Source organism: Desmodus rotundus, chromosome 3 (assembly GCF_022682495.2).
Source record: "Desmodus rotundus isolate HL8 chromosome 3, HLdesRot8A.1, whole genome shotgun sequence".
Lineage (NCBI taxonomy): Eukaryota > Metazoa > Chordata > Mammalia > Chiroptera > Phyllostomidae > Desmodus > Desmodus rotundus.
The window spans coordinates 180,284,532-180,304,095 of NC_071389.1; the positions used below are offsets into that span (position 1 = coordinate 180,284,532).

A 19,564-nucleotide genomic window follows, 5' to 3' on the forward strand; every position below is an offset into this window, starting at 1 on the left:
AAACAGAGTCACGGCCCCTCCATCAATTCCGAGCCTTGACCCCTGGAATGAAAGAGAGCCCGGGTCCCCTTAAGAAAGGATCCAGGTACACTCGAAAACTCTATACTGTTAATCTTTCTACCAGACTTCCCCAAAAAGACATACAGCCTTTACCAGGGTTACTGTATATTGGCAGAAAATAAATAATCAGATTTTCCAGGACCACTCGACATTGGCTCTGAACTGACACTAATTCCAAGAGACCCAAAGCATCGCTGTGGTCCATCAATCAGCTCAGGGGCTTACGGAAGTCAGGTAATCAATAGAGTTTTAGCTCAGATTTCTTGCACGGTGGACCCAACAGGGCCCCCAAACCCATTCTGTGGTTATTGCCCCAGTTCCAAATGCACAATTGGAATGAAGATACTAAGCAGCTAGCAGAATGCCCACATTGACTCCCTAGCCTATGGAGTGAGTGCTAGTGTGGTGGGAAAGGCCAGGTGGGAGCCATCAAAATTGCCTCTACCTGGGTAAACCAAACCCAAAACACAGTTCCTGGAGGGATTGCAGAGATCCGTGGCGTTCACCAGGACTTGAAAGGTGCAGCGGTGGTGATTTCCACCACATCGGCATTGAACTCACCCATTGGGCCCGTGCAGAAGACCGCTGGGTCTTGGAGAATGACAGCAGATTATTGTGAGCATAACCAGGTGGAGACTCTAGTTGTAGGTGTTCGTTATACCAGAGGTGCTTTCATTGCTTGAGCAAACTAACACATCCTCCGTCTAATGGAAAAACTCAGCATTTTTTCCTTTTAATATAAGTTCTTTCCTCCTGTGTCTTTCTTTCCTGTGAGTCACCTTTACTACTCACACAAAACACTTCACCAAATGTGTGGAGGTTTTCCCCACACCAAGCAATTTTTTACAACATCAACTGGGTGTCTTACAGTTCAACTTAATTCTGACACTATCTACTCAGAGATAGTGTCAGATTATACAGGTTGAGGGTCCAGTCTTACAAGACTGCCCTCACCCCCTTCAGGTGTCAAAGACCAGGTTGCCACCTGGGCTTCTGGCCAAAAGCTATAGTTTGGAGGTTCTAATGACCCCTCCTCAGGCTCAATTCATTTGCTAGAGTGGTCACAGAACTCAGAGAAACATTTCACTTACTTTTACTGGTTTATTATTTTAAAAATATGATATACAGCCGAACATCCAGACAGTAGAGATAAGTAGGACAAGGGAAGGAGAACAGCGCCTCCATGCCCCCTCCAGGCGTGTCGCTCTCCCAGCACCCCCACACGTTCACCAACCTGGGAGCTCTCCACACCCCATACTACTGAGATTTTTATGGAGATTTCATCTCCAGTCATCTCATGTCATCACAAAGACATGATCGATCATTAACTCCACTTTCAGCCTGCTCTCTTCTGATGAAATGGGGAACAAGGCTGAAAATTCCAAGCTTCCAATCATGGCTTGGTCTTTCTGGTGGACAGCCCCCACCCAGGAGCCATCCAGGAGCCCACCCAGAGCTACCTCCTTAGAACAAAAGACACTCCCCTCCTATAGAACAGAAATTATCAGAGAACGCACACAGAGTACGGCAGTGTGCGGTACATGTCTGCGTGAGCAGCGCGTGAACTTGTTGTCTAGTGCATACTCATACACTATGTGTGTGCATATTGCTACCCAGCATGTGTGTGCATACTGGGTAGCAACGTGTTTCTCACACTCCCAGTTAACTTTTTAAAAAAGAGGTTTGGAGTCACAGCGCTAGAGAAACTCTCACTGTTGCTTAAATGACAATACCCATTGAAGCAATATTTGTAATAAAATAAATATGTAAATGAATAGAAAATGATTCAAGTATTCCTCAACACGATCATGAAAAATTAGTTGTGGTACAACCATGCAATGGGATGTTATATCACGGTTAAAATGAATGGGTTAGAGCTACTTGGAAAAACATGAATACAGTGCATCTCAATAAAGATGTTAAGAATAAAAACAAGTTGCAAAATGATACACTTACAATTACCATTAATATAAAGTTTGAAAGCATGCAACACTATATATTGTTTCTGGATATACATAGTATGTAAAGTATAAAAGTGGGTGTAGGATTGATAAGTACAAAGTCAGCAAAATGGTGACCTTTGAGAAGGGAAGGAGGAAATGCCACAGGGAAGGGATATACCAGGCTCTTCAACTGTATATGTGTCATTTCGGTTTTTTAATGTTTATTCATTGAGTTTGGAAAGAGAGAGAGAGAGGAAGGGAGAGAGAGAAACATTGATTTGTTGTTCCACTTACTTATGTATTCATAGGTTGATTCTTTTATGTGCCCTGACTGGGGATTGAACTCACAACCTTGGTGTATCAGGATGATGCTCTAACCAACTGAGCTGCCAGAACAGGGCTGTGTTGTTTGTTTCTTAACCTGGGGCAAGTTGTATTATTCTCTACTTTTCTAAATATTTCATATATTTTTTAATTTTGCCAACAAAAAGGGAGAGGGAGGTGACATTTTACAGACTTAGGTTTAAATTCTGTCTCTAATACTGGGAAAGGAATTTAGGGAGTGCCTTAGTTTCTCCAAGCCTCTGTGTCTATAAGAGGACATCATAATCATAAATATCCTATTTCGCACTTAAAGTAAGCACAGTAATATGGAAAAGTGGTTTATTAGATGCAAAGTGCTATAGAAGCTGTAGTTGTACAAGAATGCTCCATAAATTATTTATTACAAAAAACTCTTAATGTTTCTCTGTTACATACTCTCATAGAACTTTGTTTCTTTCCTTCAAAGCACTTACCTTCACTTGCAGTTACACCCACATTAACACTATTGTGTGACTGTGCATGATCCCCACTTCATAGCTTTGGGCTCTTCTTTATATCCCCTAAGAGCCCAGCCCAGTTCCTGGCACATGCTAAGTGACCAAAAGACTTTTGTTAGTGTAATCTTTTTTTATTTTTTATTGAATTTATTGGGGTGACATTGGCTAATACAATTATATAGGTTTTGGGTGTACAATCTATAATACTTTATTTGTATTATAGAATTATGGTATTGTATTGTATAATTGTATTATAGTGTATTCACTGCCGCAAGTCAAGTCTCCTTTCATCACCACTTACCCCTCTTTTACCCTTTTCTACCTCCTCCCACCCCCTTTCCTTCTGGTAATCGCCGCACACTTGTCTGTGTCTATGAGTTGTTTTTGTTTTGTTTTGTTTTCACTCACTCCTTTCACCTTTTTCACCCACCCCTGCAACCCCCTTTCCTCTGACATCTGTCAGTCTGTTCTCTATGAATCTGTTTCTATTTTGTTTGTTAGTTTATTTTATTCATTAGATTCCATATATGTGTGAAATCATATGGTATTTGTCTTCCTCTGATTGGATTATTTCACATAGCATAATGCTCTCCAGGGCCATCTATACTGTCACAAAGGCTAAGACTTCCTTCTTTTTTATGGCTGAATAATCTTCCATTGCGTCAATGTACCACAGCTCTTTCATCCACTCATCTACTGATGGACATTTGGGCTGTTTCCAAATCTTGGCTATTGTAAATAACACTGCAATGAATACAGGGATGCACACATTCCTTCTAATTGGTGATTTAGGTTTCTTCAGATATATTCCCAGAAGCAGAATTGCTGGGTCATAAGCCTGTCTCATTTTTAATTTTTTGATGTAACTCCATACTGCTTTTCCATAGTGGCGGCACCAAACTGCATTCCCACTAACAGTACACCAGGGTTCCCCTTTCTCCACATCCTTGTCAACACTTAGTGTACTCTGAACAGTGGTTACCTGTAGGGAATAAGGATAAGAAGCAGGGTGGGAAAGGAGTTATATTTTGTTTCATAAATTCCTCTACTGCTTGAACTTTTATCGTAAACCTGTATTAGTGACAGAAGTGGTTTAATGTTTAATGAAAATGACAATGACTACATCGACCTATCTTAATTTCATCGCTTCTCAGGGGGTAGTAACGTTTTAATATAGGAAATTACATCAAAGGGGGTGGATAAAATAACAGCAGCAGGCAATCAGCGTTCCGGGGCGCTAAGCTCTCCGGAGAAGCTTTGGGAGTGCAGGCGGCTGGTCTAACGGTTTGAGAACGTCCCAGAGATACCGTTAGGAGGCGCTCGCGAAGCCGCAGGAGGATTTCCCGCCCTCTCCGTTACATGCCCCAGTAACCCCGGCGCGCGGGCGACCGAGGGTAACCTCGCGGTCCGGGGAAGGACACCCCCCTCCCGCCCCGACTCTCGCCTGCTCCTTCTCAGCCAATGGGAAGGCAGCGCACGAGCCAGCCGGACATTTGCCCTCACCGACTCCTCCCCTAAACAATTAGGTCCCAGTTGTACAGTCACCTTGCCCAAGGCTTTAGACTTTTCCAATCACAACTCTAGTTCCCGATTCCAGGCCCCGCCCTCCCTGGCAGCCCCTCGTTTATTCTCGGCTGGAGTCACCTTTGCATTACAAACGTTCCGCCCCGCCCTCTGCCTACCTTGCTGCGTTAGACGCCGCCCCCTAATAGGACCGACCAATAATCGCAAGTGCCTGGAGCCACTGGGCGGGTCTGCAGCCAATGCGCACGCCGTGGGCGGGCTCCGGGCCGGAATTGGGGGTGAAGCGACAGCGTTGTGCCCACATTCGGGGCGCACGGAGTTGAGGGGGTCCCTGGGGGGCACCCGGAGCTAAGATGGCGTCCGCTGCTGAGGGGCACGTGGGGACGGTGACAGAGCTGGCAAGGGTGCTGCGGTGGGGTTTCGAGGATCTGAGCCTTAACAAGTTGGCGACGTCCCTGGGCGCGTCAGAACAGGCGCTGCGGCTCATCATCTCCATCTTCCTGGGTAAGGACCCTCGTGCCTCCTTCCGCCTTTTCGCGGAGTCCGCAGGGAATGGGGACGTGACCTCCCCCTCTTCCCAGAGCCAGCCAGGAGGGCTTTGTGGGGTGCGGATGTCAATCCTAAAACACACCGTTCCAGCTACTGAAAGACAAGCCTTATCTCGAGTCTGGGGGTGCTGTGCCCTCCGAACCTCTTCACCTTTTCGCCTTCTCTTCCATCCCTGCTGTACCCTTCATTTGGCGCCACCACCCTCCTCTCAACGTGCCGTGATCTACCCCAGTCCCCATGACCTGTCCTTATTTGTCTCTTGAGTTCTACTCTTCGGCCATGTGCGCTGCTGTCTGTTATTAACACAGGGGTGGGCAAAAGTAGTGAGTATGCGAAACAGTTGTTATTATTTATTAATTATTGTATTATTTCCATAGGACCAGCTGTAAGCCTACTTTTGTCCGCCCCTGTATCAGTCCTCACAGGCGCCCTTCTTACTGGGCGAGCATATTAGGGAGCATATTAGGGAGCATAGGCTCCCTAACTTAAGTATTTTAGCCCCGTGGGCCGCTGCAGCCCTATACTGAGTCTCTGTGCATTATCTGGCTTCTGTTATCTAGCTTGTATTATCTGTGCATTCATCTCTTTTCTGTCCTATTTCTAATATTTTATTCTTCTACCATATGGCTTTCTTTCTTTCTTTCTTTCTTAAGCACCCACCTGTCGTTTACACTGAAAATCGTTTTAATACTGGGTTTGGGAAACAGGACTGACAACCCCCTTATAAACTGCCCATGCTACCCTAAGCGTTCATTATCTGTATGGTTCAAAGGATGTGGTGTATGTGAATTTGTGTCACAAGCTGTGTTATAAATGGTTTATAGGCTTTTTGCTGCCTCCTTCCTGCGTGGGTTTCTTTTTTTTAATTTTTTTTTTAAATGTGGAAGCAGCACGCTACTTAGAAACTGAGACCCTGGGCAAGGCACTTAACCGCTCTGGACCCCAGTTTTCTTAAATATGGCTTTGAAAACAAGAATGCCTCCCTGATAGGATTTCTGTAAAGTGCTGTAGGAATTCAAAGGTCAAGAACTGAGATATAACTGTTTGAGTAGTTGGAAGATTTTATGAAGGCTATGAGACTTTAGGTAGGAGAGGAGGGGTGGGGAAGAATTAAGTAAATGGAACTGCAACAGAGCAGAAGGTGAGAGAACTGAACAGTATGAAGTTGGAGATAAAGTTGGGCGGTTGTGGGCAGTTAAATACCCACAAGAAGTTTGGAATTTATCCAGTTGTCAGTAGAGACGTTGACATACAATATCACCTAAGAGTGTAAACCAGATCTAGATAATGGGAGAGGCATTAATTCATATTTAAACAACTGTTGCTTATATCATTGCCATTTGCCTGTTACATATCAAACCAAGATGATCTTCCTTTCTTCCAAGTAGAGGTTGCCTTTTCCATCTCTTGTAGAATTGTAAAATGTTAGAGGAGGAAGGGACCTTAGGCTGTGTGACTTCCTCAGTGTCACCAGATCTAACCGACATTTATTGGCCCCCCCATCTAGGGTTCTTTGCACCACACTAGCTTTTAACTTCCCACTCCTTCAACCTTGTTTCTGACACACATATTTGTTGGGCTTGCGATTAACAATTAGGAGTGTTTACATTAGTTAGAAAGCTCACTGTTGATTTCTCAACTATAAATTGAGAATGTAACACAAGTAGCGACAAATTATAAGGGGCAGCTTGTTGAATGGAGTCAGGGCTGGAATTAGGACTTGGAATTCATCCTTTTTGTGCTGCCAGTAAAATACTACCTGTGCAGCACTAATGGGTAACTGCTGTGTACTGTCAGGGGGCATACAGCTGACTGGAAAATTGCTTTCTGTATATCCTCCCCTCTTGAGCCCCCTTGCCCATTCTACCATTTCCCACAGTCCCCCTTCCTATCTCACATGTGCCACTGCCTTCAGGAACTCACAGTATTTCTCATTTTTAGATCAACTCAGGGCTTCATGTTGCCTCATATCAGGCATAGCTTTTCCACATGGTTATGGAGGATTGTATTTTTTTAGGAATAGTTAAGTACATACATGCAAACATAAATTGATAACCCTGACATGTGCATGGAAGACGGAGTGCATTCAGGTTGTAAATCTGTTTCATATCGTCATTTCCGAGTATTGCGATCTAGAAACCAACACCTTTCAGCAGTAGAGTTCCTGGTTCCCGAACCCAGCTCTCTTGGGGAACTGGGCTACTGGAGGAAATCTTTGCTATAGGTACCAGGAAGACCTGTAGACCAAAAGTATTTCTGGTTCACTTTCTTATACTTCAATATTAATTTGGGTTAAAAGTACCTAAACGCAGATACCCTGAGGGAAGAGCAGGTGTATTGGACATTCACCTTTTAAGGTGTGAATGGTTCATCCTTAGTATCTTACTCTTCCTGCTTGGACTCCCTGTGCTGCTCTGGGCAGGGGCGGGGCTGCAGAACACTAAAGCTTTTTGACTGGGACTGTTGGTAAGAAATATGTTTTACATTATGACCCAATGCATACATATTTGTAGACAGGTATTTTAAACAAAGGTTTCAGGAAACACTACTCCTTACTGTAGGCAGTGTGTTTAGCTATTTTTCTATTTTATTTTTAGTATTGTTTATAACCCAACTAATTGATTTCATGAACCATTAATGGGTTACAACTAGTGGCTTGAAAAATTCCGAGTTAGAGGCTGTAATTTTTAATATTCAGTATTTCAAGAAAAGAGTAGGCTCATGAGGACTGCTGCATTGTGAATGGCCAGAAGACTCTGTTAAAGGAGGGCAGGGGGTGTGTCTCGTGTGTGATTGCAGGGAGTTTGGTGGAAGACAAATTCTGCTGTGAGCCCTGGGGCTGGCAAATGCTCCAGGAAAACATCTCTTCTCCAACAACCTGGGTCTCATCACTCCTTAGCATAATAACGTGAATCATTCCAAATGAATTCAGTAAAATGTACCTACAGTGAGTACAGCCCTATGCTTGGCCCTGCGAGGGCAAGGGCCATGGCGCAGTGTGAGCAGTAGAGGTAAGCACTCCCGGGGATTTTGTAAGGCACTGGGGGGCAGGGAACGGGCATGAGATAAGTACTCCAATAACCACTGTAAAGGGCAGCTATCTGGGGGCCATAAGAGAATGACTAAGCTTTGTGCGATTTAAAAATGGGACCTGTAATGAACTTTGAATGTGGAATGAGGTTTCAGCAGATTGAGATGATAAGACAGAAGGAACAGCGTGAGCAAGAGCAGTGAGGTAATCGTGTGTGGTGACACTTTCGAGGAGCAGTAAGTAGTCCAGTTTGACTAACGCAGGACTTAAGTAGAGAAGTGGTGGAAAATAAGACTGGAAAGGTAGGTATGGAGCCTCGACAGCCAAGGTAAGGAGTTTGTACTTAATTAAGAAGATGATAGGAAGCCACTGGAAATATTTGAAAGGGGAATAATGTGACCAAAGCTGTATGAGGAAGATAATACCATGAAGGGTAATCTGAAGTGGACACAGACAAGAGATAGGAAATCTAATGAGAGGGAACATAAGCTAAGTAGTTATAATGACTTGGAAGCCAGGTGGTCGCACCCAGAGGGGAAAGGAGGGATCTCATGTGAGGTATTTCCGGAATAGAGAATTTTCCAAAAGGTAGGTTCTGAAACCATCCCACCTACACAGTCCTCACGCCAGAAACCCAAGAATCAGCCCTGTCATCTCCCTACACCCAAGTCACCAAGTCCAATCAAAACTACCTCCAAATTGTGTCTCAAATACATCCTGTTTTCTCTGTAATCACAGCCACTGACCATCTGTCACCAGAACCACCCAAGTAGCCTCCTGACTGGTCTCTCATTGTGTTCTTGTCCCCTCCAGTCCATTCTCCAAAAGCGGCCAGAATGGTCCGATGCTGTGCCTCTCCTCAGAACCCTGCAGGGGCTTTCAGTCAAGGCTCATAAGGCCCTGCCCGCTGCTCCAGCCTCATCTCAAGCAAGTTCACAACCTTTTAGCCCCGGGGCCTTTTTTTCAGTTTCTCAGAAAAGACATTAAGCCCTTTCCTACCTCGGGGTCTTTGTTCCTGCTCCTCCCACTGCCTGGAATGCTCTTGTTCTTCACCTGACAGACTCCTTTTCATCTCTCAGGTCTCAGTTGAAATTGTCGATTCCTCAGAAAGTTCTTTCCTGACACTCCATTTTAAAGTATGCTCCCTGTACTTCCTCATACTTAACTGAAATTTCCTTACAAGTGTCCATTCTAATTCGTAATTATGTATTTCTAGATGAGGACAGAAACAATGTAAGTTCTGTTTGCCACAATATACCCGCAGTTTAACAAGGTGCCTGGCTTATAGAAGAGGTGTAATAAATACTTGTTGAAAAAGTCAATGTGTGAATGAATGACTTGGCAACTGATTAAAAGGAGGATAAAGAAGTAGTTTAAGCCCTGGCTGGTGTGGCTCAGTGGATTGTGTGCCCGCCTGAGAACAGAAAGGATGCCAGTTCAATTCCCAGTCCGGGCACATGCCTGGGTTGTGGGCCAAGTCCCCAGTTAAACTCCGGGTATAACCAGGGGTGTGCGAGAGGCAACCAATGCATATATTGATGTTTCTCTCCCTCTCTTTCTCCCTCCCTTCCCCTCTTTCTAAAAATAAATAAAATCTTTAAAAAAGAGAGAGGGGAAGGGAGGGAGAGAGGAAGAGAAACATCTGTCTGTGGCTGCCTCCTCTATGCCCCCAACCAGGGACCTGGCCCACAACCCAGGTATGTGCCCTGACTGGGAATTGAACCAGCAACCTTTTGGTTTGCAGGCTGGCACTCAATCCACTGAGCAACACCAGCCAGGGCTCCCCTCTCTTTAAAAGTAAATAAAATCTGTTTTTTTAAGTAATTTAAAAACAAAACAAAACTCTAGCCATCTGCCTGGGTAGGTAAAAAATGACGGTATCTTTCACAAATGCAGAGAGGAAAGTTAAATATTTTTCAGTTCCAGGTAATGATCTAGTTTTGGATTTGCTTTAGGTTCCAAGGGCACCTCTACGTGTCTTGAGAATTGTGAAGCCACTATAAGCTCAGGAAAGAAATTGAACTAAGGATACAGTTTTATGAGTCCATATTGGTATCATAATTGAATCAGGGAGGGAATGAAATGCCATGGAAAAGCTTATAGGAGAGAATAGAACCTACTTCATGTTGGAGTATGTTGCTACCCCTTGTTGATAACAGTAGCTGGCATTCATTAAGGATTTGCTACATGCCAGACATTGTTAGAAGTGCTCAACAATACCCCACCTAAACCTGTCAATTACTGATAATTACAGTACTGTTCTCTCTCCAGCCTAAGGTCACACCCATTTCTACCCAACTCTGGAGTCCTTGCTTTTTACCTACTGCAGTTTGGGAGGAGCATGCGGGGGTGGGAAAGATAAATGCCCTTGATATCCTTTTCTCGTACCACTCTGTGTGGTTAAACCAAGATGTAATCAGCACATGAGATACCTCTCAGCTTCCAAAGCTGGAGGTGGCCAAATAGAGCAGATGGCCACCCTACTTAGTATGTGTGTTCTCTAGCCTTGGCCATGACTGTGGCTTGGCTGTTAGACTGATCAAAAAGTGTACTTGGGAGTAAGGATTCATTCCTCAGAGGTTCAAAATTAGCCTCATTGTGGTTAGCAACCTTTAAAATCAAAGGAGGTCCTGCAATTTAGATCCCTTTGAACCAAAGTCAGGTCTGACCCTTCAGAACTAAATCCATCTTTTCAGTGCAAAAAGCTTTCTTCAGGTAGCATTGCAATGGCATTAGAAAGTATTTATTTTTAGCGAGAGGGGAAGGGAGGGAGAAAGAGAGGGAGAGAAACCGATCGGTTGCCTCTAGTATTCGCCCTGACTAGGGACCAAACCCTCAACCTTTCACTTTGCGAGAGGGCAACCAACCAATTGAGCCACACCAGTCAGGGATTTTTTTTAATATATCTTTCCAATTATTTATCTACACTCCAGTATCTTACATTGCACAAAACTTCATGTTTTGAGTGCCAGTTTAACTTTAATGTCAAATAGAATCATTTCTCTGCAGAGGCATGTGTGAATTAAGGCCCATGAGATTATATGCATAAGCTAATTTAACAAAAATACTTACATACCCACTGACATTAAATCTGCCTGGGCAGCCAGGGGAACTCCCTGGAGGTTTTCAGTCCAACAAACTTTAAACATGGTATTCAGTCTTTAAAAAGAAAATAGCATTTCAGCTGGACCTTAAAGAGAATGGAAGATTCTGGTCAGGTAGAGAGAAAAAGGGGAGCTCTACAGCTGCAGAGAATAATGAGCATGTAAGTGAGGATCAGGGAAAGCGAGACACATCGGAGGAGCAGCAAGTAGTCCATTTGGGCTAGAACAATAAAGGCTCATAAAGGAGTAATAGAGGAAACACTCAGTAGACCCTTCAGGGAGGTGGGGACAGGGTAAGGTGGTAGGAGGTGCGTTGCCTTTAGAGACCTGCAGTCCTAGGTGCAAATTCTGGATTAAATATTACTACCTGTTTCACCATAGGTAATTACTAAACTTCAGCTGTTCATTTCTTAATGTTCCCAAAGGCCAAACTTAGAAAAAAATTGAGGCCAAGAGTTAAATATAATTTTTAAATTATATTTCTTCATAACAAGCAGCAATATTTTGAAACAGGATGCAAAATTTATGTGATTTTTTTGTAATAATATAGTCATCACAGAAATTTCTTTTTTCTAGAGAACTGCATTCTTGTGCAGATATGTTCATTCTCCTCTGCCCTGGGAAACTTTGAGAAGCATGTCATTGCTCATTGGGATGCCGTGAGGGCTAAATGAGATAAACTCTGTAAACTGCTGACCAGGCCTGACCCAGTCTAGTTTTAAATAATTGTTCTCTACCTTCCCTCAATAAGTGTTCATCTCCTTCCTTTCCGAGGAGACTCAAAGTGTAGTCTTGGGACTAGCAGCATCAGCATCTCCTAGGAACTTGTTAGAAATTCGGATTCTCAAGTCTACCCCAGACCTACTGCATGAGAAGCTCTGAGGATGGGGCCCAGGGATGTTTTAACAAGGCTTCCAGGTTATACTGATCACCCTGAAGTGTGAGCGTCACTGGTTTAGCACACAGTCACACACCGCAGAGCAGCGTTTCGGTCAAGGTGGACTGCATATAATCTCATAAGATCATAACGGAGCTGAAAAATTCCTCAGGGTGCTGTAGCCATCATCACATCACTCACCTGTCTGTGGGGGTGCTGGTGTAAACAGACCTCCTGCCCTGCCAGTCGTAAAAGGTACACACAGCATGTATAGGTAGGTGCAGTACATGATACTTGGTCATGGTAACGCACAACTGTGTTACTGGTCTGTGCATTTGCTACATTATACTTCTGTTATTATTTTAGAGTGTACTTTTTCTGCTTACAATAAAAGTCTTATGTAAAACTGTATGTATGTTGGGTAACGCAGGCAGCCTCCTGATACTCTTGTGTTTACCGCGTTTACCTTGTCTCTTGATTGTATCATTTTCTCTTGTGCTTGATTTAAATCATGTGTTGTTTTGTGCAGTGGCATGCTGTGCAGGGCTGTAGCCTGGGAGCAATAAGCTATACCCTCTAGGTTTGTGTAAGTGATGTTCACCCAGTGACGAAATTGCATAGTAATGTATTTTTCAGAACGTATCGCTGTCATTAAGTGCCACATGACTGTATTTCTTCAAGTATCTGTTTTGTAAAACTCTGTATCTTAATAGTACCTTAAACTTTTTGAAATGTCATTGTATGTCATGATCTTTAGAAGAAACAAAATGCTCTCAGGTTCTTTACAGCTTAGTTTTTCCCTTTTGCTAACATGTATTGTTATTCTTCAAATAATATATTGAATCATATTAATATTATTATAACATTATTATTAAATCATTATCATATTATTATCATAATTGCCATCATTACCTACACCACTTGTTTCACGCTTTCTTTTTTCAGATTTTACTTATTTGTATTTTTTTTTCTAATTTATTTATTTACTTTTAGAGAAAGGGTAAGGGAGAGAGAGCAAGAGAAACACCCATGTGTGGTTGCCTCTCATGTGCCCCTCAGAGGGGACCTGGCCCGCAACCCAGGTATGTGCCCTGACCAGGAATCGAACCAGCAACCCTTTGGTTCACAGGCTGGCATTCAATCCACTGAACCACACCAGCCAGGACTTTTTTTTTTTTTTTTTTTTTTTTAAGATTTTATTTATTTATTTTTGGAGAGAAGGAGAGAAACATCAGTGTGTGGTTGACTCTTGCTCACCTGGCCCCTACTGGGGACCTGGCTGCAATCCAGGTATGTACCCTGACTAGGAATTGAACTAGCAACCCTTTGGTGCACAAGCCAAAAATCACTCAATCCACTGAGCCACACCAGCTAGAGCTATTTATTTATTTTTAGAGAGGGGAGAAGGGAGGGAGAAAGAGAAGGAGAGCAATATTGATCAGGTGCCTCTAGTACACACCCCAACCAGGGACCAAACCTGCACCCCGGCCCATGCCTTGACCAAGAATCAGACAACAACTTTTCACTTTGCAGGACTGCACCCAACTGAGCCACACCAGTCAGGACAAAAATGCCTCTGCACTTAATCTTCTCATCAAAAGTGTGAAATGATCCCTGACTGGTGTGGCTGTGTTGGTTGGGCATAGTCCCACAAGGTGAAAGGCTGCAGGTTCCATCCCTGGTTAGGACCCAAGTCTGGGGTGCGGGTTCAGTTCCCAGTCGGGTGTGTACTAGAGACAAATGATCAATGTTTCTCTGATCACATCGATGTTTCTCTCCCTCTCTTTCTCCTTCCATTCCCCTCTTTCTAAAAATAAATAAAGTCTTGAAAATGATCAATTTAAAAAATACAGAGAAGCGTTTTTTTTTCATAAGGTTGTTGGACAAATAACTACATCTTTCCTTTTCTGTCTTGCATCAATCACCTTGAGCAATATAGAATTCTCCTAATTGATCACCACACACTTCATAATACAATTAATAAATTGAGATTAGTGGCTTTAACAAAATTAGGTGTCCTAGTTAGGGCTGCCAGAGAGAGCTGTTCTAAGCAAACTGTCCTCCTTATAGGGCTTTTCAGGTGTGGCTGTGTCTGTGTGTTGACATTTTCCCAGCAGTTGCTGAAGTCAAGGGCCAGGAGACTTAGGGCCCACTTGGAGTTCTCTTGGTAAAGCAGTAACAGCTTCCTAGAGAAGTTCAAAGCCTATCTACAATTTGTGTAACCTAAAAGGTGTTGTATGCATCTTTATTTCTCCCTATTTTCAACATGAGAAGGTTGCGGGGCAAGTAAGATACTAAAACTAAGGATAAATAACTGCTGGATAAGAGTTTCCCTGTGGCCTAAAATGGACTGGTTTCAAATCTAGGTTCCTCCCTACCCAAGCAGTGGTTATGAAGGTAAGAGATTCATGAAACTCTGGGCACCTTGAGTGAAAGAGCCCGTCTAAGAACCGTGCACCACAATAGTTAGCAGCAGAGGCCTCTGACAGACCTGTCGTTGCACTGTGGCATAGGGACAGTTTGTCAGAAAGTAGGTAAAAGATCAAGCCAAAAATAATCAAACCCAGGTTTTGCTCTTGACTCACATGAAGTCATCTAGTAAACTATTAAAATGCCGCACTCTAGCCACAGGCTGAGTTTTAAAATAAAAAGCTTTTGTCAATTAAAGTTGCTTGCAGTACAAGTATTCATGTTGCTATGGCATTTTCATAAGAAAAGTATACATGGTCATATCTGCTACATAACATTATTAATCAAAGATAGTAATTTTGCAGGCAATTAAGAATTCACTATAAAAATTGATGATTTATGTGCATATATTGTATAAAGAACTGAAGTCCCAAGAGGTTAAAGATTTAATCGCTATATATTTCTGTAAATATATACACACATATGTTCTAATGAGAAGTAGCACCCATGTAGACATAGGAAATGGCTTCGAGCTCTTGAGGTTTTCCATTTCTGCTGTGATAGCAATTCTAAACTCATGGACTTGGAACCCGCTCTGGATTACTGTCCATAAATATAAAACTTCTGTTTGCAAGACAGCAAGGAAAGGCCAGCTGAGATAGTACACTTCAAGGCTCCCAGGGCACACACCTCAGACAGAAGTGGAAAGGACTGACTATAATTGGACTACAAATACGCTGGGGCCCAGGCTAAAAATACCAAACCACAATGGCTACTAGAAATCCTCCTTCTTTAGCTAAAGAGTAATCTAACTCAGTTTTCCACTGGCCCTTCTGAAAGACTAGACAACAAAAGCAAAGAATAGGAGCTCCTAGAGAGCATGCGTCTCTATTCCTTACACTGAGAGCCAACAGAGTGGTTATGGGAACCCAGGTCGTCATCCCACCAGAAGCTCCAAATGTCTCCAAGTCTTACCCTCCTGTTCTGTACTTTAAAGTATTCATATTTGTATTTTATTCTAAAATATATAATTTTTAAAAAACGTTTTTAAGATTCTTCCCAAGTCTTAAGGTAATATTGAGATGCTAATACAGAAAGGAGCAGAATATTTCCAGCTTGGATGGTCAGGAATAAATTGGACTTCATCAAAATTAAAAACTTTGGTGCATCAAAGGATATTATCAAGGAAAATGAAAAGATAACCCTCAGAATGAAAAAATATTTGCAAATCATATATCTAATAAGGGTCTGGTGTCCAGACTATATCAAGAATTCTCATAACTCAATAGTAAAAAGACAAATGGCCCAATTTTAAAATGGGCAAAAGACAAAAATAGACATTTTTCTGAAGAAGACATACGAATGCCAATGAGCCCACAGAAAGATGCAGATAAACAAGCGTTGGTAAGGACGTGGGGACACTGGAACCCTCACACATTGCTGGTGGGAACATAAAATGGTGCAGCCACTATGGAAACAGTTTGGCAGTTTCTCAAAATTAAACAGTTTATAGTATCACCCAGCAAGTCCACTCCTGGTCATATAGTATATTTAAACAAATTGAAACCATATGCTCACCACAAAAACTTGTACATAGATGTTCCTAGCGTTATTATATTAGCTAAAAAGTGGCAACAAACCAATTGTACCCCAACTGGTGAATGAATAAACAAAATGTTATATTTGTACAGTGGAATATTATGCAGCCATAAAAAGGAATGAAGTACTGGTACATGCTACAACATGAATGAACTTTGAAAACATTACGCTAAGTGAAAGAAGCCAGACACAAATGGCCACATATTGTATAATTCCATTTATATGAAATGCCCCGAATAAGTAAATCCAGAAGGTAGATTGATGGTTGCCAGGGAATGAGCGGAGGGTTGAATTGGGAGTGGACTTCTAAGGGGTATGGGGTTTCTCACTAGGGTAATGGAAATGTTCTGGTACTAGATAGTGTGGATGACTGCACAGCACTGTGAATATACTAAAATCCACAGAACTGTACACTTAAAAAAAAAAAGAATAAGGGGGGACTACATATGATCACAGAGGTAGAGAGGAAGAGAGAACCAACCATTAGGGGATGTGATGCTGTTATCTTTTCTCCTCTTAGAATCTTAACTGGGTAAGAAAGAGTTTATTGTTTTATTTGCCGAAATACCTGCTAAGAAAAAGAAGTTGTACCTGACTTGTTTGTATGTACAAAGATTAAATTTGGCAACTCTAAAGAAAGCAGTTATCAGGACAAGTATTTGGGGGAGGTTGGCGAAAAAGCAGCTAATTAGCCACTTGGCCGTGCAACAGGGCGACTCTTGGGCAACCCTCGGACAGATCGAGTCACAGCAGGATCAAAGAACCAGTTTCCACTGGGAGTTCTGAGAGTAACAGAATTTTCTGGCATATGCCTAGTTTTGTTATAGTGGTTGATTTTTTTTTTTTTAATCAGATTTGTAGGACCTGAGGTTTATATAATCTTGGGGACCTTCTTTAGGAAAAAAAAATACAAAAATACCTTACAAGTTTTACAAAAATACAAGTCAGTGTGAACATGTTGCTCTCTCCCACCTCTCCCCCTAATCCCTGCCCCTGTGATCTTAAAAGGGTCCTGTGTAAATAAAGGGCCTTGAACCTGAAGCCTTTAGTGGCTTCTTGGAAAATCAGCTTCCCAGTACTTGGGAGTACTGGGTGCAACTCACAGACCTTTATATTTGTTTTGTTTTATTTTTTTAATCCCCACCCACCCCCTTGTTTTGTTTTTTAAGATGTTATTTATTTTTAGACAGAGGGTAAGAGAAAGAGAAGGAGAGAAACATCAATGTGTGGTCGCCTCTTGTACACCAGTTGTGGAACTGGGGACCTGGCCCACAACCCAGGCATGTGCCCTGACTAGAATCGAACCAGTGACTCTTCAGTTAACAGGCTGGTACTCAATCCACTGAGCCACACCAGGGCCAGACCTTTATTTTGAAAGTTGCTATAGGCTTAATTTAGCTACATCAGATTGAAGTGGGCAAAGGCCAAAATTTCCCACCCCTCGATTAAAGACTTGAGCCTGCGACTTTATATTTTTAAACCAGGTAAAAGAATACTCAGATTTTAAGAAATCAGGTATAGAAGTATGGCTGATATAAAATATTTGCCCACACATGGAATAAATATTTTTAAAGTGACCTAAAAGAAGTACCTGTGTGATGCTTTTACAAATAATTTCTCTTTTAATATGTGCGATGGCCTGTGAGGTGGCCGGTATTGTCCCTGTGTCACTGATGAAGGAATTGAGGTACAGAGAATCTGAGTCATTTGCCCAAGCTGCAGAACTGAATTTCTTTTTATTTCTTTTTTATTTTTTAAACGTTTCTTTTTAAAATTCTTACCCAAGGATGTTTATTGATTTTTAGAGAGAGAGCGAGGAGGGGAGGGGAGAAACATCGATGTGAGTGATAAACATCGTTCAGTTGCCTCCCTTATATACCCCAACTGGGGACTGAACCTGCAAGGGATGTGTCCTGACCAGGAATCAAACCCGCAACCTTTTGGTGCACAGGATGACACTCCAACCAGCTGACCCATCTGGCCAGGGCCCGAACTGAATGTCTAAACTAGGTTACTCTTGATCTGAGTCCAGCAGTGTTCTACAGGCATACCTCGGAGATAGTGCAGATTCAGATCCAGACCTCTGCAATAAAGCAAGTTGTAATCTTTTTGCTGGTGGAGGGTCTTTCCTTCAGTTTATAAAAAAAAAGCAACAGCCCTGGCTGGTGTGGCTCAATGGATTGAGCGCCAGCCTGCAAACCAAAGGGTCGATGGTTGGATTCTCAGTCAGGGCACGTGCCTGGGTTGCGGGTTAGGTCCTCAGCAGGGGTGCCCTAGAGGCAACCACACATTGATGTTTCTCTCGACTCTCGTTCTCCTTCCCTTCCCCTCTGTCTAAAAATAAAAATAAATAAAATCTTAAAAAAAACCACCACCTATGAAGTGCAATAAAGCGAAGTGTAGTAAAATGAGGTCTCCTGTACTCCACCATGTGATAATCTAGCAAGAAGCTGCCACCATATGGTTTACTACCTTAAAAAGAATTAAAATGTGATAGAATGCATTGCATACAGGCAACAAGGGTGTCATTTTATACCTAGTAAAGGCATTTTAGTGTCTTAAAGCACCTCAAAGTCAATCTGGACATCTCATGTCCCTGCTCCAGTAAGATGAAGACATGCCAGTCATTAGCCTCTTTTAGCTTTAACATTCTTTCAGTCTATAAATGTTTGTAGAATTTTATCTAAAGTAACAAAATAACTATGTGACCATTTAAACAAACTCTAGTAATGTAAAAAATACTGTGATCCAGGTGTTCAAACATAAGGATAATATCCTCCGCAACTCTGTTGCCATCGCACCAGACTTGAAAGGCTCCTGCCAGCATGCCACTGATGGGTGACACTTTCCTGGGCTACGAAGCTGGTGAGAACCTATGAGAGTCTGATTCCTGTGGTGTGACAGTAAAGGGGATTGGTGGCATCAAAGTCAGTCCTTTGTTGTGTCTTAACTTTTCCGCTTTGGCCGCAGGTTTCACTAGTCAATGTGTATATATCGGTCATCAGCACTAAGCTTACGAAGGCCTTGCTTATTAAGAGCACTTGGCTGAAATGGAGCAAAGATTTTTTTTTTTTTTGGTTGATTTGAGAGAGGGGGTAAAACATCAACTTGTTGTTCCACTTTTTTATGCATTTATTGGTTGTTTCTTGTATATGCCCTAACCAGGGATCAAACCCACAACCCTGGTGTATCAGGACGATGCTCTAACCAACTGAGCTACCTGGCCAGAGCAAAGAATTGCTTTTGGTAGGACTGTGGGGTAGTTTAACTTTAGGTTGTTTGGTTGGGTTAAGTGACCAAAAACTAATATTCAGAACATTCATAACAACCCTTTCTCACAAGTAACATCCACTAGTTTACCTTTAAAATATCCCCTCTGTTGTTTTATTCTCAGGTCATTTTATTTTATTTATTTATTTTTAGAGACAGGGCAGGAGAAAAACATGGATGTGCAATTGGTTGCCTCTTGCACACCCCCAACTGGGGACCTGGCCTGCAACCCACGCATGTGCCCTGACTGAGAATTGAACCGGTGACCCTTTGGTTTGCAGGACAACGCCCAACCACTGAGCCATACCAGGCACAGCTGTTCTCAGGTCACTTTGATCACTTGTTTCAGTTTCCCTGAATCTTATACCACAATTGCC

General features: G+C 42.6%; 1 protein-coding gene across 1 annotated transcript in view; it reads left to right on the forward strand.

Moving 5' to 3' along the window:
* Positions 1-4,593: 4,593 nt before the first annotated feature.
* LPCAT3 (lysophosphatidylcholine acyltransferase 3) overlaps positions 4,594-19,564 on the forward strand; it is a 37,429-nt gene continuing 22,458 nt past the window's right edge. Inside the window, exon 1 of the mRNA XM_024579094.4 lies at positions 4,594-4,852. Within this exon, the coding sequence (XP_024434862.1) occupies positions 4,702-4,852 (151 nt within the window). The 5' untranslated portion in view covers positions 4,594-4,701. The remainder of the gene's footprint in view (positions 4,853-19,564) is intronic.